At 43.6% G+C, this 24,013-nt stretch overlaps 1 protein-coding gene across 2 annotated transcripts in view; it reads left to right on the top strand.

Annotated features, from left to right (window-relative positions):
- The first annotated feature begins 10,230 nt into the window (after positions 1-10,230).
- PYGL (glycogen phosphorylase L) overlaps positions 10,231-24,013 on the top strand; it is a 51,088-nt gene continuing 37,305 nt past the window's right edge. For both annotated transcript variants that reach the window (XM_082618637.1, XM_082618638.1), the window contains exons 1-4: positions 10,231-10,549; positions 15,404-15,505; positions 18,345-18,423; positions 21,911-22,014. In XM_082618637.1, the coding sequence (XP_082474763.1) occupies positions 10,307-10,549; positions 15,404-15,505; positions 18,345-18,423; positions 21,911-22,014 (528 nt within the window). In that variant the 5' untranslated portion in view covers positions 10,231-10,306. The remainder of the gene's footprint in view (positions 10,550-15,403; positions 15,506-18,344; positions 18,424-21,910; positions 22,015-24,013) is intronic.

Below are 24,013 nucleotides of genomic sequence, written 5' to 3'. Positions count from 1 at the left end.
TCTTCATAAATAAACTGGGAAAATACAATGGTCAACACTTAAAGCAGATTTGTCAACTGATAAACTAAAAGTAAAAAAATCAGAAGATCCACTGATGTTTCTCAGCTTCCAGTGGCAAATGCTACAAACTATAGTGATGCAATCAACTTTTAGCGATCTCCACTGATGGATGGAAACAATTTTTTAAAAATTTTTAATTACTTTCCAAGCATATCTTCCTAAGGTTAATATTAAAACTTAGCTTGTAGGAGGAGGAATCCTAAACACATTCTAGGTAGCAGTGGGAAACGATCCTAAATGTTTTTCAGTTTGGCATCAGCCATACAACAGTTTACATTGTTACCACTTATTATAACTTATGATAACCAGCAAGGATTCAATATTAAGTACCCAATTTGTCAGTACCCGGCTACTCTGAGTAATGCCAACTCTTTATTTCCCCCCTCATAGTTGAACTTAGTTTCTTCATCACTTCAGTCCCTTTACAGCAGGAGAACTGTACATCTATAGCTAAACTACATTTTCCACAACAGGAAGAAAAAAATGTCATTAAAACTATAGATCAGATCTAGCAATTATATTCCCAACAGAAATGGGGGGCCCGTGTGCAGTAAAAACATGTACCAATATCTTTATGGCAGCTTTGTTCATAATTACCAAAAACTGGATACAACCCAAATGTCCATCAACAGTGGATAAATAAAAAATGGGTAACTAAAAAAAGGGATAAAATTGTGCTACATTCATATAACGGAACACTATACAACAATGAAAAGCTATGAAGTTTGACAAGAACACAAAACATACGGACATAATGTTGAGTAAAAGAAGTCAGGCAAAATAGAGATGCACTGTATAATTAATTCCATTTATGCAAAGTTTAAAACAGGCAAAAGTAATTTGCAATATTGGAAATCAGGGTAGTGATTACCTTTAGAGAGGGAGACAGGGAAGGGGCACAAGAGAGACTTCCGAGCTGCTCATAACATCCTGTACCTCAGTCTTGGCGGAGTTTGCACAAGTTATTCATTTGTAAAAATTCACTGTGATAAAAACTTAAGATTTATACACCTGTCTGTATACTTTACTGCTATAAAAATACTACTCATGGGGACTTCCCTGGCAGTCCAGTGGTTAAGCCTCTGCGCTTCCAATGCAGGGGCATGGGTTTGATCCCTGGTCAGGGAACTAAGATCCCACGTGCTGCGTGGCGTGGCCACAGATAAATAAATAAATAGATAAAATTGTAAAAAATAAAATAAATATTAACCAAAAAGGAGGGTTTTACAAAGAGCTTATACATCAAAAACAGACATAGTTATTATGGTTCTTTTAGTAAATGTTCAATAACTCTAAGAACCTGACCAACAGTATATATGTAACGCCTATTTCTCCAGATTTTATGCGTCTTTGAGTCGGAGGAATCTCTTTAACTCTAGCGCAAATGTCTGGGTCTTGCTCCCATTTTCCATAGCAAACCTCCATGACCTGTGCACCAAGTCGTGTATTTCTGGGAGCCTCCCTGTGCTCCCAGTCATGCTGGCAATTCCTCTGCCCATTGAGCCAAGTGCTTCCTCCAGACCTTCTAAGCTGTGCAGGAGTGAAGCGCAAGAGACTGATTCACCTGCTCAGGTGGGATGTTAAAACAGTGTTTCTTGGATCTGAGTATTTTTTATAAAGCTCAGTGAGAAAACTCTTCCAGTTTTTACTGACGGCCTTCTACGTGCTCGTGGAAATCATGTGTCTAGATACTTAGACCAGGGTATCAAGAAACTGCTACAGTGCCCCAATCAGACTTACTGCTCCCCTCTGACAACTAAGGTTTCTTGCTGGCTCAAGCTCATCAGCAGATTCCTTCTACCCTTAGGGTGAATTCTTGCCCAGGAAACTCCTCAGCCTCCACCAGCCTCCCACAGCTGGACATGCCCTCACCCCAGCAACGGAAAGGGCATGACTTCTCTCCCCATGATTCCAACCTCCCCTGGGTGTATTGATGTCACTCAGGCCTGTCTCACCAGTTCACAGATGTGCTCAGACAGGCCTGAAAACCTGTGATAGACCCCAGATAAACCAGTGTAGCAATCCCTCTACTCTGCTACTTTAGTATCTGCAAACTCAGATGCTTGACTCATATGGGAGCCCAAGCCACCAGTACACCCAACTCTGAGTGTGTTCTAAATCTAGCATAAGAATGTTAAGATTCTTAAAGATGCAGACGTAGAGCATGGACCTGAGGACACGGGGAGGGGGAAGGGTAAGCTGGGACGAAGTGAGAGAGTGGCATGGACATATATACACTACCAAATGTAAAATAGATAGCTAGTGGGAAGCAGCCGAATAGCACAGGGAGATCAGCTCAGTGCTCTGACCACCTAGAGGGGTGGGATAGGGAGGGTGGGAGGGAGATGCAAGAGGGAGGGGATATGGGGATATATGTATACGCATAGCTGATTAACTTTGTTATACAGCAGAAACTTACACAACAATGTAAAGCAATTATACTTCCATAAAGATGTTTTAAAAAATGTAAAAAAAAAAAGAATGTTAAGATTCTTAACAAAATGTTAAAATCCTCTTTTTTAAAAAGACTTCTTCAATGTTCTGTGTGAGAATAAATTATTTCTTTAGATGTCAATACATCTACATCTAAGATTTTGAAAGGGAGAAAGTGCCATCTATTTTATGCTCTGGCTAGAGGGATGAAAATAATCAATTTTGATTCATCTTCTTCAGAATACAGGTAATTTTTGTTTGTTTGTTTTTCATTTATTTTATTTAAGTATAGTTGATTTACAATGTTGTGTTAATTTCTGCTGTACAGCAAAGTGATTCAGTTACACACACACACACACACACACACATATATATATACATTCTTTTTCATCAGAATATAGGTAATTTTTTCAGAGTGTTTTGGTGCATAAATATCTGGAACAAAGAAAGAGAAATAAAGCAATAATTAAAATTGCAATCACATCCTTTGCTGAACCACTCCATGGCCTGAGATGTTGAGTTCAAATAACAAATTCCTCCACCTGCTGGTATAAGCTTGACTCTGCAGTTCTCACACTTAAATCTCAAAAATATAAAATGATGATTTGTCATGAAAATTATGGGTGGAGTGAAACTTCATGTTTTCATCTTAAACTGGAAATGTACTGTGATATATAAGAAATAGCACTTCCAAGAAGAAAGAGAAACAGCTGTTGTCATTTGGCTTCAAGATGAATATAAGATGCTCTTTCTTTCCTGTGAACTGAGCACTTAAGTTCTGGGCTAACTGTTTTTTCCTTCAGCATATTCTGCCTTGTATTTTCATGTGAGTGTGGTGCCTTAACCTAGTTTAAAGGTTCTTGGTAAGGCAGAGACCGTGGCCTGTATTTTTTGTACCATTAGCAGTGAGCACAGTTCCTTGCATACAATGGGTGCTCATTCAATGATTGATTTGTTGACTTTCCAAGTTGGTCCATTCTTCCAGTTCCTTCTTTCACCAGGAACATGACCAAAGGGGAGTCCTCTATAGTCTTTGTTGTAAAATGACCACTCCCACAATATACTTAAGTATAAAGGGGAGAGGGGAAGCAGATAAAGAGAGGGAGTGAGTTCCCAGGAAACCAGGGACTGGGGAAACAATGTGTCTGGCTACTCTGTCATCAGTTTGGTTCACTGATGTATCCCAAGTGCCCAGCAAAAGGCTGGACACATAGTAGTTTCTTAACAAATATGTTTGAAATAAATCAATAAATTAAAACATTGAATTTGAAAAACAGAGATAGGCTATGCTATGCGAAACTATGCTGAATGAACTCTAGCACAAACAACCAGAAATGCAAAAAGAAAAGCCCGACATTTGTGCATGAGATCAGCTTTTAATACATCATCCAGACTCCCAGCCTTCATCCTTGAAAAAATTAAATGAAAAGGAAGCTATTTTTTCTCTGTAATATGTTTTAAGCTGATAAATGTTACCTCAAATCTAAGCATCCTATTGGTTAGAGCTTTAAAGATGGATGATTAACAGCTCAGAGAAGTTAAAGTGTTTGCATTTGAGAACCTGGTGTTTGTGATTCCTTCAGTTTACTCCTTAAGAGAACAAAATTCTAAAGAACAGTAATATTTGTATGGCAGCTATATGTTTTATAGGTAGTCCCTGCAATAAATCTATTACGCACAAAGAACAAGTCAAAATGTGGACCAACTATGGTCAGCACGACAAAGGCCCTGAGACAAGGTGGCAGGGAGGCTGTCTCTAGTGCCTGTTGCATCTTGATTATCTGCTGAAACCCTAGGCTTAGCACACTTCTCACTTCCCTTCCTCTGTCAGGATTTGTTCATATCTCTTTGCAAAACTTTCCCAGAATTTATCTCCTATAAATGTTATTCATTCCCATAACAAGGTGAAAACTTTTTCTGAAACATGAGTCTTGTTGCATTAGTAATAATGCCAAAGGGTAAAGCAGGTACAAACAGTACGAAAACTCAGGTGTGTACGAAATGCAGCTTTATTTTTTATATATAATTTGAATTTCTAATTGGAACACTCATTCCTCCAGGAAAGGGAAAATGTGATCTCACTTAATTGGCCCATTCACTCCAAGCACTAGTGGCAGGGGATTGGGGGTGGGAAGCCCAGGCCTTGACAAGTCTCCCCCTGGGTATTTTCTGAGTCAGCCTCCGGCATCCGGTCTTCACCCAAGGGCTGCCCCACGCCTCCCTGGGGATGGGGAGTCTCTGTGACCGGTGTCTAACCCCTGACTACTGACAGCCTCCTCCCTGAGGTCCTGCTACTTCCCCTGGATCTTCCAGGCAAGCAGGGCCACACCCCAGGCTGCTCCCTGGGGTTTCTGCTGCCTCCCCAGGGAGGCAGGCTCCCTCCAGGCTCCTTGCTCCAATATCAGTGACATCTCTACTCCCCTCACACCCACTGTGATAGCTTCTCACTCCTGTGAGTCTTCTCAGACCCTTGGCTCTCATTCAGCGTCTCCCAAATGTTAACCTAGACCAGCTACAAACCAGGAAGGCTACGTCCTTCCTCAGCGAGTAGGAGCACAAGCTAGAGTGGCTCCTCAAGGGAGATGGGGAAAAGTAAACCACCAGGAGAATAAGGGAATTGCTGACTAATATTTCAAAAAATAATCCCATCCTGGGCTTCCCTGGTGGCGCAGTGGTTAAGAGTCCGCCTGCCGATGCAGGGGACACGGGTTCATGCCCCAGTCCGGGAAGATCCCACATGCCGCGGAGCGGCTGGGCCCGTGAGCCATGGCCACTGAGCCTGCGTGTCTGGAGCCTGTGCTCTGCAGCGGGAGAGGCCACAACAGTGAGAGGCCCGCGTACCGCAAAAAAAAAAAGGCCAGAGAACAGTATAAAACAAACTAAGGGGACAGAGTAAGTAGGTCAGCTAAAGTGCAGTGAGAATTCATGCTTACTTAACCGATCCCAAACCGGAAAACAATATGCAAATATTTGAAAACCTCTTCAGCCTCTTACCTGTTAAGTGATCTTGAGCAAACTACTTAACTTCTCCAAGCCTCGGTTTCTTCATCTACAAATGGGAAGAAAAATAGAACTTGCCCTACAGACCTGGTAAGAGGATTAAATGAGGGAACACACATTAAGAGCCTAGCCAGAGCCCTTGGAAAATGCTAGCTGCAGATTTGATGAATCTGAAAGTGGTGTGCCAACACGGTAAGCCCTAGTTTGGAATATAGTGGCTGTTAACCTATGTTTGTTATCTGATATCTTTCTGGTGGTTACCAGAATGGGCCTCATAGACCTCCAACTGCAAGGAGCATAACTGACCAAGGGCCACGGATGTCCTTGCTGGGCTTGTGAAAAGGCCACGCCTCCCCAGGTTGCTCCCAGCAATGGCTAAGAGAGCATGGTGACTTCTCTGACAGTTGGCTTTGGTGCCAGAATTGCCAATAGCCTTACTGGATCTTCCTGGGACTGAGGGCAGACTGGGATGCTTCCTCCCATTGTTCCCTCCCTCTCTTCTTCACTGGGGGTCAGACTTGCATCATAGCCTGACACTCTACCAGGCTAACTTGGCTCCTTCCCCATTTTCTTTCCCACAGGCATTTGCCCTAACAAAATCCTTGCATGCTGAATCCTGTCTTGGCATCTGCTTCTCTGAAGACCCGGACTGACACACTTTCCCAAGTTCTTTTCTGACAGTGGCCAACTTACACTTGTCTTGTGAGGTCTGCACAGTTTGTTCAGCTATTCGCAAGGGCCATTTCATCAGAGCAGCCATGAGGAAGCCGCAGCTGAGAAACAGGAATTAACAGGGGTCATCTTTGCCAAGGCTGGTGTAAATAGAGGTGAGCATCATTAAGTCTGACACTTTTTCAGGGAACCACAGTTTTGGGTGTTTCTAGTCAGGGAGTGGCTGAAGGAAAGGTTTTTAAAGATTGTAATCTTCTTGGTCAAGTAACTTAACCTCTCTGGGCCTCAGTGTCCTAGACCAGTACAGAATGAGCAGATGTTAGATTTCAAAGGGACCTGGGAGACCATAAGCTCTGTGTTTCCCAAACTTCAGTTACATTTGTACACTTTTAGGCCAACCCATGTGCCACCAAAATGCTAACTTTTCTTTATGTAAATTCACTTTAACTTAAAATTTAAAAAGCGAAGTTTATGTCAGAGTGTTAACTGGAGAAGTATCATTTACCATAAATGGAAGACAACGTTATTAAATTCTTGTTAGATGCTAAAACCTGAAGAAGGTGGAGAGTCTGGACCTGCTTTCTGTTAAAAAATATAGATTAACCAGTGATAAAGACCTGCTAACACCAAATACTTTCTAGAAAGACTGGAAGAGAAGTGAAAAGACTATCTGTCAATGTGATTCATTGTCCTTCAAGACTAGATCTATGACACACTCCTAAGTCACCTAAGTCACCCCTTTCACATGGGCTTGGATGATCCCTCCCCTCATGCTGTAGTTTGGACAGTCTACCATTCACAGTTTTTCCACTTTGAGGGATGTGCAACTCAGGGGTGTAGGTTTACTAACTGGCTACAGAATCAAGCAAATAGTGTGTTTATTAGTTCATCATTATCCTGGGTTTCCAACAAGAACTTAGTCCATCTAAATAGATAGGGGGGCTAGGATCCACCTATTTGAAATTTTCTTAAACAAAACTAAGAAGCAGCAAGTTTGCCTTTGGTGTCTTCCATCTCTTCTTTTGCACCCCCTAATTCCTCACTCCCCATCCAAGTACCCAGACAATTCTTTTGCCTTTTGCTGCTCAGGCCTCCCTGGGAGTAAGATCTACTCAGACCTAGCTTCCCCTCATCTCACTGCTCCACCCTATTTTCCATCTAACTGTTGAACTATTTCACACTAACCTGTGAATGACCCAAAACTGGCTTAATGCTGTGACCATCCTAGAGGTATTCAAAACTGCTTTTAGAAACATATTTTTTATCATCTAATTTGTCAAGAGACCTGCCCTTTCAGCCTCCCCTCAAACTTTACCATAGAGGCCTGGTTATTTTAAGATCAACTTTTTTTTTTTCATTTATTTAATTTATTTTTTATTTAAGTATGGTTGATTTACAATATTAGTTTCAGGTGTACAACATAGTGATTCAACATTTTTATAGATCATACTCCATTTAAAGTTATTACAAAAGAATGGCTATAGTCCCTCTGCTGTACAATATATCCTTGTTGCTTTTTTTTTTTTTTTTTTTGGCTGCGTTGGGTCTTTGATGCTGTGCACGGGCTTTCTCTAGTTGCGGCGAGCAGGGGCTACTCTTCGATGCGGTGCGCGGACTTCTCATTGCAGTGGCTTCTCTTGTTGCGAAGCACGGGCTCTAGGCACTTGGGCTTCAGTAGTTGTGGCTTGCGGGCTCTAGAGCGCAGGCTCAGTAGTTGTGGCACACGGGCTTTGTTGCTCCGTGGCATGTGGGATCTTCCTGGACCAGGGCTCGAACCCGTGTCCTTGCATTGGCAGGCGGATTATTAACCACTGTGCCACCAGGGAAGTCCCTCGTTGCTTATTTATTTTATACCTAGCAGTTTGTATATCTTAATCCCCTCCCCCCCCCCTTCTCTCCACTGGTAACCACTAGCTTGTTCTATCTGTAAGATCAACCATTTTGATGCTGCTCCACTCTCACTTTTAATTCAGGGTATTTCTGGCCTCATCCAGTTGGCCAGACCCTCATCCTGTGTCTCCTAAATGCTTTCCTATGCAGGTCATCAGTACTACAGGCACTGCATATTGTAACTCAGTCCTGGCTCTGCCCCAAAGGCCTAGAGTCTAAAGCCCTGACATTGGGAGGACAAGGGGTCTGGATATTTTTGCCAGACCTATGAGATCTGAAGTTTTATTTTTATGGTGAGAGCTGCATTTAGCCTGAGTCAAGTAATCCTCCCCCACACACCACATCAACTCAAAATAATCAGCTTTGGTTTATTATTAACAGTAAAGTCCATTAAAAGTTGCACTAAGATTTTTTGGGGGAAATTCAATTCTGGCAATGGACTGTTTCTAAAATAATAGATTACTACCACATCTTATTGAAAAAGAAAAAGCCTCTGACATCCTAAAGTACAATGTGTTTGCCTTTGCCAATGTTTAAACACACACACACACACACACACACATGCACACACACAAATAAATACCACCAACGCTGGAGGTGAATGGTGCAAAGATCAGTCTGTACTGCAGAGTAACACAGACTGCTTTGTTTCCTGTAAACAAGGCAACCAGCCCAGTGAGTTATCCCTTCATTTTACAGGACACACCTGTCTCTTTTCTCCTCCCTCCACCCCGCCTTCGCTTAAACAAGAGGCCAAAGGTAAAAGCCCCTGCCACCTAATCAGCCTGAAGGTCCAACTCAGAACTTCTGATTCTCACTAACTTGTCTGTACAGTGAGCAGTAGGATGCTTTGACAGAGCAAGCATGAGTCTAAGAGTCAAGAAGCCCGAATTCCTGACTCCTCAAAAACTAAATGAAAGCAAAGGGGGTGCCCTGGGTTTCTTTTCTGATCCCAGATCGGGGGATGCCAAGGACTGACAGGGACGTGGGACAACCGAAGTTAAAGAGTGCTGACCCTCCAGGATCCCTTCCGAAGCTTGTGGTAGAACCCATTCCAGGCGAGAAATAATAGCGATAATAACAGCATAGCAAATCAATCTCTGTAAATCAATCTCTGTAAAACAAAAGTTTGCCAGCGACCTGCTGTTACCTGAAAACTGGGTTCGCCTCTTGGTGGGTGTCGAGCCAAAAGACACAACCAAGCCAGAGATCGGGAGAAGGAAGAATTTATTATTTGCAGCAAGTAAGGAGAACAGCCGGAATCCTTCCCAAAGCAGAGTCTCCCTCAACAGCAAAACTGGGGGTGTTTTAAGCCAAGGGTACATGCATATTCATGAAGGGGTTTGGGCGGTGTATGCATATTCATGAAAGGGCTGGAGCAGAGGAGAACTCGGCAAAGAATTGGGGCAAAGGTAGACAGAAGCCAAGCTTTAGTTGACTTAAGTCATGAGGGTCAACATCATCCTTCCACCATCCGCCTGGGTGGGGGCCCTTAGTTCCTGCAGACCTCAAAGATGGGTATCAGATTGCTATGTATATCCTTTGAGGAGTAACTAGGACTGTTTTATCACTGAACTATTATTTCTTGACTGCTTTTCCTTTGTTCCTGCATTCCCTTACTTCCCTTAGGCTCATTAATCACTGAGACGTCTTCAAGAAAAAGCATTGTGGCCAGGCTTAGATCACAACATGGCTTAGGCCAAAAATGCCTTCTCTTACGTCGAGAAAGCCATGCAGGTGGTTCTCCCATCTCCAGGGACCTTCCCCCTGCCCCCCACCTGCTTACAACGCTTTCACACCAGACATCCTCCTTCTACCCAAGACTCTAGAGTGGGGGGGGCAGGACAAATTCCCTCCTCTACTCACCCCCCAGCCCCATTCCCCAGATCCGGAAGGAGGCGTCAGAGTGTCCATGTGAATCACCAAAGGTCCCACCTTCAACTGCCAAGAGGATTCAGCCCAGGTCCCTGGCCGCCAGCCCCCCACCTCCACCCCCTGGCATATCGGGTGCGCAGAGGTCACGACAGGTGCGCTCCCGCCGCCCTACGCGCCCTGCCCGGCCCAGAGTCCCAGGCAGGGGCCAGGGTTTCCCTCCGCCTCCCGGGAGGGCGGGCTGCAACCCCGGGCGGCGCCGCACCGAGGGGCGGACCCCAGACTTCTCACCGACTCAAAAGCGGCGAGAGGCGCAGGGCGACTCCGCCCCTGTTCTGCCGCCGGGCGTCCGGAGCCGCACGTCCTGCTCGCCGCCGCCATGGCCAAGCCCCTAACCGACCAGGAGAAGCGGCGGCAGATCAGCATCCGCGGCATCGTGGGCGTGGAGAACGTGGCCGAGCTGAAGAAGAGCTTCAACCGGCATCTGCACTTCACGCTGGTCAAGGACCGCAATGTGGCCACCCCCCGCGACTACTTCTTCGCGCTGGCGCACACGGTGCGCGACCACCTGGTGGGGCGCTGGATCCGCACGCAGCAGCACTACTACGAGACGTGCCCCAAGGTACGCGCCCGGGCGCGGGGTGGGGAGGGGGGCTCCTCGCCGCCCCTCGCCGGGTCGTGCCCTTCCGGGACCGCGCGAGTCCAGCAGCCGGGCGCCGGGGCGGTGTCCGCGGCGGGGTGGGTGGAGCCCCCGGAGTGACCTCTCCTCACCCCGTTCTTGCCCCCCGCGAAGTCCGGGGTAGAGCGTCTGGGAGGCGGGTGGGCAGCCCAAGGGACAGATCCGGCCCTCCGCCAAAACCCCGTTCACATCTCGTGGGCCTCACTGCGCTTCCTGCCCGTGGGGACCGCCTGGAGCCGACGCCCAGGCCTCCCTCGCCTGTTCACTTGCTTCACAAACTTTTTTGGAGCATCTCCTCTCAGCTTTTACTCTGAGATATCGGGCGGCTCCTATCGGTATGCCGGGCACAGTTCTCGGCCCCAGGCAATCGACCCAGAACAAAACGGATGAGAACCCTGCCTCGGGGAAGCTGAATGTTTAGGGAGGGAGACAAATGCAAACGGTAATAAGAGTTAAAGGGGGGGTAGGTGGGGAAGAGTGGGAAGAAGGTGCTTCAGAGCCCACAGAACTTTTGGAGGACTAGATGGGGGTTTCGCGGGAGACCCGGGCTTGTCGTAGGTACTGCCCGAGTGTGGTGAAGAGGGAGGGGTAGAGGTCCCTCCCCGTGGTCTGAGCTCTGAGCGCCCCCCGCCCCTCGCCCAACACGCAGTTCCTAGGAGTGGGGTGTGGAGCTTCTGGACTTCCTCGATTCCTGCGGACTGGAGGCCGAGGGCCAGGCCACCCGGGAACTGCTGAGGACTGCTGTTCACAGACCACCCCTACCCAGTGCGCGGGGGCTAGAGTGGACGCCGCTGGGAGCACGGAGGGACATTATTTCCACCTGGCCAACCTGGGAAGGCGGGGTGGGGAGGACCGAGTAGGACTTGGCAGCCAGAGGGATTGTGTTGTGTAGAGAGCGGGTGAGAGAGCAGCTCTGGCAGCAGCAGTGAGGATGGTTGTGAGTCTTGAGAGAGGAAACTGGAAACGCTGGTTGGAGGCATATTGGAAAGGGTGAAAGATGGGAATATACTGGAGGTAGTGGGAAATACACATAAACATTTATTAGGATTTTTTTAAATATGTAAAGCATGAAAAAGAATAGCCCGTATTCCAAGTGCTCAAAGAACCCCTAAGCAAAACAGTCCTCAGAGTGAGAAATTGCAGCTGTAACAAAGCTTTCAAATGGAAAGTAACTTCCCCACCCCTGAGGCTTAGGCCTCTACCCAAAGGTAGCAACTGCTAAACTATATCCTTAGAAAACACTTTATGTACACATATATTTACCGTAATTTTTATTTGCACAGAGGGGACTGCACCTTACATTAAAAATTATTATTTAAGTTTTTAAGCTGGAGAGTGAGATGATGAGCCATATTTTAGAACCTGGCCCCCTCCCCTCCCCACACACTTCCAAAGCATTTAGTGCCATAGAACACAGTCGCCTTGTACGTTTCTCCTCCAGTGACTTATCTGGTACTTTATGGTTTTCTTGTTCTCTTGTGAGTTTCTGCACTGGGCAAGCATTTCTTACTTACGCAGGTATAAGCCAGGTATTCTGATAGTGATACAAGCGAACAAGATCCATTCCACACATGTTCATAAAGTGTCTACTCTGTGACAGTCATTCATATAACAGAAGGTCCCTGCCCTCAGCATGGAGTGGAGCCAGTAGGTGTGTCCAATCTTCTCTCCCACCTCCCCTGCTTTCTAGTAACTGCAGATGAATCCCAAATCTGGATCTCTAATCTCAATTCCTTTTCTGGCTCCATTCCTACATTTGTAAGTGCTTGGTAAACATACCTAGATCTCCTCTTATTCCCTTAAACTCAGCATGTTAAAAACTCAAATCATCATCCCTCCCAATCCTGCCCTCTCTTCTGTGTTTCTAATGTTAATAGCATTGTCATCCTGACAGTCACCCAGACACAAAACTTTAGTTTCGCCTTTGATTTCCTCCTGTATTCCCCGTTCAACAAGTTGCCAAATTCTGTTGATTTCTGCAGTTTGCCTTGAAAATACCCACTCTCCTCCGTTCTCACTTCTCTGCCTAACTGAGGCCCTGGCCTCTGGTCTTCGATGAAGTAGATTTCTAAGTGTTTACCTTGCTTCCCAGAAATGGTTAAACTGGCTGCATGCAACTGAATATGGCTAGCAGACTTATTTTATTTGGTCGGTTAGACATCTTTAAGCAGTTTTATTTTCCGTACCTTCGGGCAGGACACTCCAGTTCTTGGCCCAGTACTCCTCATTGTTTTTTGTGACTGCCTTTACACACTTATTTTCTGTCTGGCTCCTGAAGGCGTTTGAGTTTGCAATCCCATCTCATTCTATGTATTATAGTCTGATTAAACCTCTTAAAGAGATCCATCTTGCCCTCTGCTCAGATCTATATCACTGGCATTGTTGCCTTCCACAGTCCTTAAGCACTGAAGGCCCTCCTCAGCCCAGGTGAGCCTGTCCCTCCCATCTTATCTTCCATTACCCTTCCTCCCATTACCTTGCTCTCCCACCAGGCCAATTTGCCGTCCCCATCCATGCCCTGTTCTCCCCACTTCCGGGTCTCTGCCCACACTGCACCCTTCACCCGGAATGCCCTGCCCACCACGTGGGACTTTGCTCGACTCTTGTCTGCCCTGCAAGTCTCAGTTGTGTTGCCGCCTATTCCATACACCTAGTAATTAATACTAGGAGCAAATTAAAAGTATTTTTAAAGTATTGCTTATTATTATGTCTTCTTTATTTTATCTCTACAAGCCTTTTGGAAATTTCTATTTTTTGTAAAATATATGTAAGATATTAGTAATAGTAGTGCATGCATATAATCTGTAAGCTATATTGGAGCTGCTCAAGTATCTTTCTGTCAGAAGTATGTTTTAAATGTTTAGGGACCACTAACTAAGAGGATGAGGGAGATCAATTTTTTAAGGTCTTTTATACCCCCAAATATAAGGTGCTATCCCCCCCCAAAAAAATTTTTTATGGAAAAATAGGAAATCACCTTAAATTCATGTCCTTGGAAAATCTGTCATGTAACAAGATGCTCTGTATCAACTACTTTATTTTAAGCAGCAACATTTTTTTAGGAAGACCTTGAAATGTCTTAAAAACTCTTAAGTCCATGCTAATTTAGAATCCTTAAAAGGGAGACAAAGAAGCTTAACACAGATGTCGTCATTATTCCTGGGACTATGAGCTCACAATTGCAAGTGTCGGATATATATACTGTATTTATAACCAAGCGTTTTATAGATCACTAAAAAGTAAAAAGCAATAGGTAGTGGTTATATTATAGAGATCATGAAAATGCACACAGGGAAGAATGAAGAAAACTGCCCTGATGTTATGTAAATGGATATTTGTGGCTTGAGATGCTCTTTTTTGTGATGCATTGGTACAAGGGCGCAAGCCGTGGGGGGTGAGCGACGCCTTGCACCTCTTTGGCCTGAGTCTGCCCCAGGAAAGATACCTTTTCCCAGCTCACAGAAAGGTATCTAATAAACTAATGAGGGCCCTGATGACAGCATTATAGATATTCAAACAACTTGGATAAAAATAATGATGATATGCTCTGGAAAATAGTGTTTGATAACATGTTGACTATCCATGGGAAGACTTAGAATTCAATTGTTTCATAAAATGTAAGTAGGGAAGAGTAAGATTTCTGAATTGACATTTTCATATAAGTATATATCAGTATATACATATAAGTGTATATGTGTAACTAATGATTTAAATATCATAATAGGCATTTCTTCTTTTTTTATTTTTATAATAGGCATTTCTTATATTGAACTATATTCTTTTTTTTTTTTTTTAGTACTTCCTGGTTGACCAAATCCTTTTCTTGGGGGTTCTTCCTATTGAGAAATGGGGAAGTCCCTAAAATTTGAGGTGACTTTATATTGATACTGATGCATTTACAGATTTTTATTGTTTTGTTTTGTGTTTGGTGAAAAAGAAAAGAGGAACTGATACAGAGAGTAAGATATTTTATAAGAGGATGATGAAGTTACTGACCCTTTTTGTTTTTTTGACTAGTAAACCTTGCTTGTATTTTAAAGGGTTTTAGGTAAGTCTGAGCTTTGCACCTTTTGCTTTCAACTCTGATACTAATGATATTTACTTGGCTTTTATTATGTCAAAGGCAAACAGTTTCTAAGCTGATAGAGAAATGTCCTATTTCACCAAGAACAGACACCAATAAACCTGAGGCAGTCTTTTGTTATACAGAAGGAACTACTGCCAGTTCATAGACTTTCTAGGATAATTTTAATTCTAAAATATTTAATTATAATATTACTTGCAGTAACAGTTAAGGAGGAATACTTTGTAGCCATTGGGTGTATCTTGAAGGAGTTAATCTCTGTGTTTCTTGGATGCCTTGAGATGCTCACAGCCAACCCCACCTGACCCTCATCCTATAAACATTTTACAGATGAATGATGAGCTATGTCAGTCTGACTTCCGTTTACCCCAAACATACGTTTTTTCATGAGACTCATGAACAGGAAGAAAAAACCCACAAAACATTGAATCTAATGAGTTGGATGAGTTTGCTTTTTTTTCCCCTCCCTGGGGGTAAAAGATATATATATTTTTAAGTATTACCAAAACCAGGATATGAAATGGTTTTCCCAAAGCCAGTTAGTTATCAGTAGTGCTCTTCCTTAGCCCTTCATGCATCTATAGGAGTCTCATTTGAACCTGAGTTAAAGTAGTCCTGCCTGTTTGTTTCTTACTGGTGACCTTGTGTTTTTATGTTGACAAGTAAGGTTGGCCTCATAGCCGTTAACATGACCTCTCTCTTCTTTGTTTCAGAGGGTTTATTACCTCTCTTTGGAATTTTACATGGGCCGAACATTACAGAACACCATGATCAACCTTGGCCTGCAGAATGCCTGTGACGAGGCCATTTACCAGGTACATTGTCTACGTATTTCTCTCATTCTCTCCCTTTAAATTTCAAGTTCAACTCAGGAACCTTGGGGATATAGCCGCCCCACCACCCCCCCCAAAATGGTGAAAAATTGCTACTATAGACATGGCTATTACAAACTATTAGAAATCTAAACTTATAGTACTCCTGATCTCTGGGTTAAGAGGAACAAAGCTAGAGAACTAGTTTTGCCTCATGAGAATTTTGTTCTGCAATCAGTTTTTGACAGCATTATGCAACAAATTACATTTTAGAAATTAGCATCTGAACAAGCCTTTAGAAGTACTTGAGTCCCTGCTATCAGAAGCACAAGCTTTACTTTGGGCTCCTATATACTTGTTTAAAGGGATCGAAGTTTGACTGTTATTTGTATATCAAGGCAATATGTGAAAGTAATAAACTTTAAAAATTCTGTTGTCATACTTTCTCTATTGCTTAATGAGATGTAAAATACACTTCCTCTTTTAATGAGGAGCCTGAGGTCTTGAACCTAATGCGCTAATTTGTTTGAATGAACATATTTAACTGTTTCTCCTTTGACCTTCAAGCATCTTCATACCAAAAAATAGTCCTTAACCTTTCTGATGTGGTTAATAGGAAGAACGTGTATTTGCAAAGATGCAGTCTAAATAAGAGACTGTTCAAGTTGCTTTTGTCCTGGCTTAGGGTTGTTGTCCTCTCATGTGGCCAGCTGCTTGTCACTAGGGCTGGTTTCCTTTGTGTGGGTTTAGTAGAGCATTTCCTGTGAAAGAACCATTGCAGCTCCTCTCTGCTTCCCTTTTCTTTGCTTCCCCTGATATCAGCTGAAAAAAATACACCTCCTTTGCACCATAATCTAACCAGGTGGGATGAAGTGACCCATGTCTCCTTGCTCAAGGTTTATAGCCTACTCTAGACTCACATGTTTAGAATGTTAAAAATCCTGAGCACTAGCATTAGCAGTTGATGTCACAAGGACCCCAGTACTCTAGTCACCAGGGAGCAAGTTTGAAAGCCCTTTGAACAATGAACAGAAGCAAATCCATTTTTGAACTCTTAGAAGATTTAGTTATCAGGACTTGTGTCAGAAAGCAACTTTTGAATAAGGGTAGGGATCCACGCAGGTAACCCCATGGCAACTGTGGCATCCACTTCAAGCATAGTTATGTCTTGTGCGTATGTTTTCAAATGTGTAAATTATGTTTCCATGTAAAATTTCATGGATTGCATCACTTTCAGATAAGAATGCAGTCATTTCACAATGGACCATTATTCGCCACGCATGGGCTACATTATTATCTAGTCAGCAGAGGACAGGTCGTTTAATTTATCTGGCCATCAATTTCCTCATTGTAAGATGAACAGTCCAAAGTGACCTCTAGAGCTGCAGAATTTTGATATGAGTCCACACTGCTGCTAGTGACCTCTGGCTGTGCGGGTCCCAACACTTTGTGGCAGGGAGCTGACTGGCAACCAATTCCATCCATCCCCAAGGTCACAGATGCTCCTTGGCCTCCCACAGTTTCTCTCTCTTTTTTTTTAGTTGACTATAGTTAATTTACAATGTTGTGTTAGTTTCAAGTGTACAGCAAAGTGACTCAGCTATATATTCTTTTTTACCTTCTTCTCCATTATAGGTTATTATAAGATATTGAGTATAGTTCCCTATGCTATGCAGTAGGTCCTTGTTTTTGTTTTTGTTTTTTTAAATAAATTTATTTATTTTATTTATTTATTTTTGGCTGCATTGGGTCTTCATTGCTGCGCACGGGCTTTCTCTAGCTGCGGCAAGCGGGGGCTACTCTTCGTTGCAGTGCTCAGGCTTCTCATTGCAGTGGCTTCTCTTGTTGCAGAGCACGGGCTCTAGACGCGCAGGCTTCAGTAGTTGTGACTCGCGGGCTTAGTTGCTGTGTGGCATGTGGGATCTTCCCAGACGAGGGATCAAACCCATGTCCCCTGCATTGGTAGGCAGATTCTTAACCACTGCACCACCAGGGAAGCCCAGTAGGTCCTTGTTGTTTACCTATTTTATATACAGTAGTGTGTATATGTTAATCCCACCTCCTAATTTATCTCCCCCTCCCACTATCCCCCCACAGTCTGTTATCTACCCCAGAGAGAAGTAGAGGATTGTAGGCCCATCCAGCAGGACCACAGGGCTGAGGTTTCCCTGACTGCTGTCTGGCCCCTGGTGTCATGGGCAGTGACTCACTAACTGGTTTTGGGTTAACCACCTTTGACTTTACTGAGTTGTGGTCATGAAAAGATGAACTTTAGTCCATCCCAAAAAATCTGACCTCATACCTTTTGGTAATTTTCAAAATTTAGTCCAGTTAGTATCAACTTGGTACTGGACTATTTCTGAGGTTTTACCCTGGCAACAAAAAATAATTTTAAGAAATAGTAATAGCCAACATTTATCGAGAAATACCTACCCAGGAATCATTCTGAATGCTTTGTTTGTATAATCTCATTTAATTCACAGCCCTAAATGAAGTAGATACTATTATCCTCATTTTTAAACGAGAAGTGAAAGGCATAGTGACATTTACTACCTTGCTCAGGTTCATATAGCTAAGAAGTAACAGAGTCGGTAATGGACATTTACAGCCCATACTCTTCTCCAAGCTGCTGCTGTGCCATCTCGGACAGTTTGCGTCTTCAGTCACCAGCACTGCAGCGGGTATCTGATGCCAGTTCAAGCAGTGAGGGACCTGGCAGGATTGAGTTCGCAGATGAACCTGAAGACCCAACCCAGAGCTTTAGGAAATGACTGTTCTCTCTGAAGTGGCCTGTTTGTATATCTAAAGTTTGTATCCACGTCCTGTGTTGTTTTTCTTTCAGCTTGGATTGGATATGGAGGAGTTAGAAGAAATTGAAGAAGATGCTGGGCTTGGCAATGGTGGTCTTGGGAGGCTTGCTGGTAAGTGTGCTATTGTCTGGCCCTTGACGCCGTCTCAGATGCCATGCACAGCCATGCTCAAAGAACCAGAAGACTGTCTAGAAGTGCACAGTGTGAGCCGGTTGTACATGTGTTTGTTTCTGAGTCTGCACGGTGGTTTGACCAGTTCTAGACAAACAGTAGAGAAAGGATCTTTAACAAAAGAGACATTGCTTAAAAAGTTTGGAGACATTGCTTCAAACCCCAAAGCTAACCAGATCCTTCCTGTGCACTTAAGGGTTTACAAAGTGGCCCCTTCACTTCACTGTTATTTGTTCACAGCTGCTCAATTCACATACTTGTGTGGTAGCACCTAAGTTGTTTAGCCATTGTGTTATCGTCTTGTGCACTTAACAGTTTGCTTTTTGATTGACTAGTAGGCAGTGATACACTTGTTATACTATTGGTATGATTTAATTAATGAGGTTTTTTTTTTGTATGGATGAAGTTTGAGTTCTTTGCTTTATCCAGGAAATGATTTTTCCACAAATATAGAGGAAAACATTAAAAATATAATACCAATGCCATTAAATTAAAAATATGCATCCTTACCACCAAGCAATTCTACTTCCTGATATCTACCCTAAAGAAATACTCCAACATGTACACAAGGAGGCATGTGAAAAAAATTGCTACAGTATTGTTTGTAAAAGCAAAATTTTAGAAATAACCTAATGTCCATTGATAGAATAGATAAATAAGCAGAGGAACACCATGTTACAGAATAATATGTGTCAACCTAAAAGTGAACTATTTGTACTTCCCTGCATAGACCTCCAAGAGGTGGGGAGCCGGGGGCAGAGGAAACAAGTTGCATTAAAAGCCACACAGTGGGGCCTCCCTGGTGGCGCAGTGGTTGAGAGTCCGCCTGCCGATGCAGGGGATACGGGTTCGTGCCCCGGTCTGGGAGGATCCCATATGCCGCGGAGCGGCTGGGCCCGTGAGCCATGGCCGCTGGGCCTGTGCGTCCGGAGCCTGTGCTCCGCAACGGGAGAGGCCACAACAGTGAGAGGCCCGCGTACAGAAAAAAAAAAAAAAAGCCACACAGTGTGATACCATTTATGTTTTTAAAAAATTAATATTTTATGTGAGAATGTATATATGTAAATCCATAAAAAAAGTCTGGAATTTGAAATACTGAACTGCTCCCTGGGATCTTCTGTAGAGAGGAGCGCAGAATTGGGGGCGGCTGTCAAAAGGGATGCTAGCCCTGTCGGTAACATTTTAATTGTTTTGACAAAGAGGATGTTACTATATTATTTACTTGTGAAGTTTAAATTTAATAATAGAATGTACGACTACACATGTATGTATCAGATTGTACTCTATGAAAAATAAATATCTACATCTTCTCTTTTAGAAATGATTCCACAATCTCTTAATTTTGCACACAGTTTCAAATGACTAGAACTCCATTTGCATGTGTTTCATATTGCTTATTCCTTACTACGTTAGTGGCCATGTGTTTTAACGTTGCAGTTAGTCATAGAAAACACTGCCTTTGGCATACTTGGCCACCTTGAGAAGTTAATCATCGGGTAATTAGTAGGCTTTCCATGGAGCTATAGGAAGACAAGCAGAGCCAACGGCATGCTCATCTAAGACTGACAAGGTAGGCTGCCTTCCTTTTTTTTTTTTTTTTTGTTTGCGGTACGCGGGCCTCTCACTGCTGTGGCCTCTCCTGTTGCGGAGCACAGGCTCCGGACGCGCAGGCTCAGCGGCCATGGCTCACGGGCCCAGCTGCTCCGCGGCACGTGGAATCCTCCCGGACCAGGGCACGAACCTGTGTCCCCTGCATCGGCAGGCGGACTCCCAACCACTGCGCCACCAGGGAAGCCCCTGCCTTCCTTTTATGTAAAGTCCCAGGCCTATTTTTTGGCAGGGTTAACCCCACTCTGGGCCTGACAGGGAAGGGGTGAATGAGGCTGAGTAATTCTCATTAGATGACCTCATCTCTTACCAGACTGAAAAAACTGGGACCCCATTCTGGTGAGGCTCTAAGGATAATTTGATCAGGACCCAGGAAAAGACAAATCGCCACAGCTCCGAGAGAGCAGGAACTGGGACAGAGCCAGGCCACGTGAGCACAGGGACTGGAAGACTATTGTGATGTTACAGTAACTTGAAGGTCTTGGCCACTGGCCTTTGTGGATCTGTTTTAGGACTCCACCGTGAACCTAGCTCAGTCTCTTCCTGTTGGATCTACAATTTTCAGTGTTCTTTTCAGTTTTAGATCCTACTATGTTTTCTCATTCTCTGTATATTTCTCAGTTCAGATTCCTGAGAGGGGCAACATGCTTAGTGTAACCCCTAAAATTGCTCCCGACCACAAGATAGATCCTACCCAGCCTGTTGATTGGCTGCTCTAGATCAGGTGCTCTGTCATTAAAGCCGTTGGCTACAAGAAACAGAAAACCGGGCTTCCCTGGTGACGCAGTGGTTGAGAGTCCGCCTGCTGGTGCAAGAGACACGGGTTCGTGCCCCAGTCCAGGAAGATCCCACATGCCGTGGAGCGGCTGGGCCCGTGAGCCATGGCCGCTGAGCCTGCACGTCCGGAGCCTGTGCTCCGCAACGGGAGAGGCCACAACAGTGAGAGGCCCGCGTACCGCAAAAAAAAAAAAAAAAGAAAGAAACAAAACCTAGCGAAAGCTAGTTCCGCCAATAAGGACATGTATTATCACAGAACGAGAACTTCAGAGGTTGGCCGTTCCAAGCTTAATTTATTCAGCAGCACAATTCTGTCAGGATTCTGGGTCTCTATGGTTCTTTTGACTTCACCTTCGTGGAAGAAAGATGGCAGCAGTAAGGAAAACCTTTCACTGTACCCAGCAGACTTTCTAGCACCTCTCATTGGATTGAATGTCATTGTATGCTCATGCCAAAACCCAAACTGGTGAAGGACATAAAATTACTATGATTAGCTTAGAAGTTTAGTCAAGATTCAGTTCCTGGTCCAGCCTCCCTGAAGCATAAGGCCACCTGATATGTGAACCACACTGGAATTCCATTAGTGAGAAAGAGAGTCTGCCCCAGATGTCCAGCTAGTCCATCAGATGGGTCACATGCAAATTATACACGTCTTTTCAAACAGGGGGGCATGGAGACAGCTTCCCCTAGAAAGGGCAGTGTAAGGAACAGACATAATAAAGGACATTTCTAACGTAGACATCTGGCATTTCTCAGATGAAATGCCAACACAGTGCTTATTTCTGGATGGTGAGGTAATAAATGTTTGTTTTCTTCTTTATACATGTTTGTATTTTCTACCTTTTCTATAGTTTATTTTATAATTAGAAAAAATGTTATTTTAAAAACTTAATACCCACTGGTGCTGCAGTCTCTGTGCTTTAAGACACATATATGGTTTCTCACAGAGAAATGTTTCGTGGCTGCCATGTTTTTTAGAGAAAGACAAAATTTTGACTAACCTTGATGACTCTGCCTTTTGCCTGTGCTCTGTTGAATTTAGCCTGCTTCTTGGATTCCATGGCAACTCTGGGACTTGCAGCCTATGGCTATGGCATCCGATATGAATATGGAATCTTCAATCAGAAGATTCGAGATGGATGGCAGGTATGTGAGACATATTTTTTAATTTTGTCATTAAAGTACTTTGTCTTCATGGTGTTCTGGATGGTTTATAATTTATGGACATTTTACATAGAGCTTTACTACTTTCTGTGGCATTTGGTTGACATCAGTGAATACTGTCAGTCTTCCCACTTTGAGGTGTAAGCTCCCTAAGAGCAGAGAGCCTGCCAGTATCACCAATATCATTCACCACCAGATCTGTAGCATCTTGTACGGTGCCAGACTCACAAGGGTGCTCTGAAAATATTTATCACTGATTGCCTGGATGTGGACTACCTATAATGTGCTGTGTCCTATCTCTGTAGCATATAAAATGGAGGAGCACATCTTTTGGCTCATGATCTTCCCCAATAACTCTTTTTTTAAAAATAAATAAATTTATTTATTTATTTATTTATTTATTTATTTATTTATGGTTGTGTTGGGTCTTTTTTATTATTATTATTAATTTATTTATTTTTGGCTGCATTGGGTTTTCGTTGCCGCGCGTGGGCTTTCTTCAGTTGCAGCAAGCCGGGGGCTGCTCTTCGTTGGGGTGCGTGGGCTTCTCTTGTTGCGGAGCATGGGCTCTAGGCACGCAGGCTTCAGTAGTTGTGGCTCGTGGGCTCTAGAGCGCAGGCTTAGTAGTTGTAGCACACAGGCTTGGTTGCTCTGTGGTATGTGGGATCTTCCCCGACCAGGGCTCGAACCCGTATCCCCTGCATTGGCAGACGTATTCTTAACCACTGTGCCACCAGAGAAGTCCCCCAATAACTCTTGATAGTAGGAAGCAAGTCACCATTTTTGTAGGTGAGAAAACTGAAGGTCTTAAGAGGTGAAGGCACCTCAGATCACACAGCTGGCAAATAAGGCTGTATATCCCCAGATTTCCAGGTCCACATTCAGTATTCTTTTCTACACTCAGAGTCTTGCCCTCCTTAACATGCCTATCTTACAAGATATGTAAGCTCAGTGTTCTAATTTTTTTACAAGACGAAAGCAGGCAATCCTGTTAACTATTATATTAAAAAACTCTGGCACATATTTAATATGTATAATTACAGTGCTCTGTAGAAAACTGCACAAATAGTAATGAATCCATACAAACGACTCTCATTTTATTTTTATATAACCAAACCAGATTCTTAAGTATTTGTTTCTCTTTATCTTTGGTAACTCTTTGAACTACAGTCAGCCCTGGCATGGACAGTTTTCCCTGATGCTAAGTGTGATTTAGGTTTTTTTCTTTCCCTATCTTTGTCTCATACACACACATCGACAAAAAGATACTGGATTTTCAAGAAGCCTGAGCTCTCTGAGCCCTCCCAAGAGTCAGTCCAAGGTCAGTGTGATCAGGCATTGGGTTGGGGGACCTAGGCTGGCACTAATCCCAGGGGAGAGGAAGGATGAGAAGCTGAGTGTCACCGCCATCCACTTTCCCCTCCCTCAGTGTTTGGACACTCTGGGCCAAAGAAGGAGGGCACTAAAAGATTTGATATGATAAGAGAACGCACCAAGGGAAGTCCCAGGAGGAGAATATTGGGAACATATTGAAAGACAAACTTCCAAATTTTGTTAAGAACCAGTGTATCTTTAGCTACTCCTAAATCAGTTAGGAGGTAGCATTGGGTAGAAAAAGAATTGGGCCCTAATATGAGATCTAATTTCTAATTTGAGGCCTGAGTGCAACTGATTACCCTTATGAAGTTTGTTGCCTTAATTAGGTTACCTAGCTTCCCTGAGCCTCACTTTTCTTGTCTGCAAAATGGAGATGCCAGCTTCACAGAACTATGAAAATATGTAAACTGTCTGTTGCACAAATAGGCGCTCAATGAAATGTTAATTTGGCCTAATAAAAGGAGGATAATTTTTTTAATTGTGGTATTATATAATAAAAGATTAATGTAACCATTAATATCATGTTTTTAATTAATTATAATGAAATGGGAAATTGTTTATGATAGCTGAAAAAAGGAGGTATAGGATCATTTGGATAGTATGA

Source organism: Mesoplodon mirus, assembly GCF_964341445.2.
Source record: "Mesoplodon mirus genome assembly, chromosome: 4".
Lineage (NCBI taxonomy): Eukaryota > Metazoa > Chordata > Mammalia > Artiodactyla > Ziphiidae > Mesoplodon > Mesoplodon mirus.
This window is presented reverse-complemented; position numbering and strand designations above follow the sequence as displayed.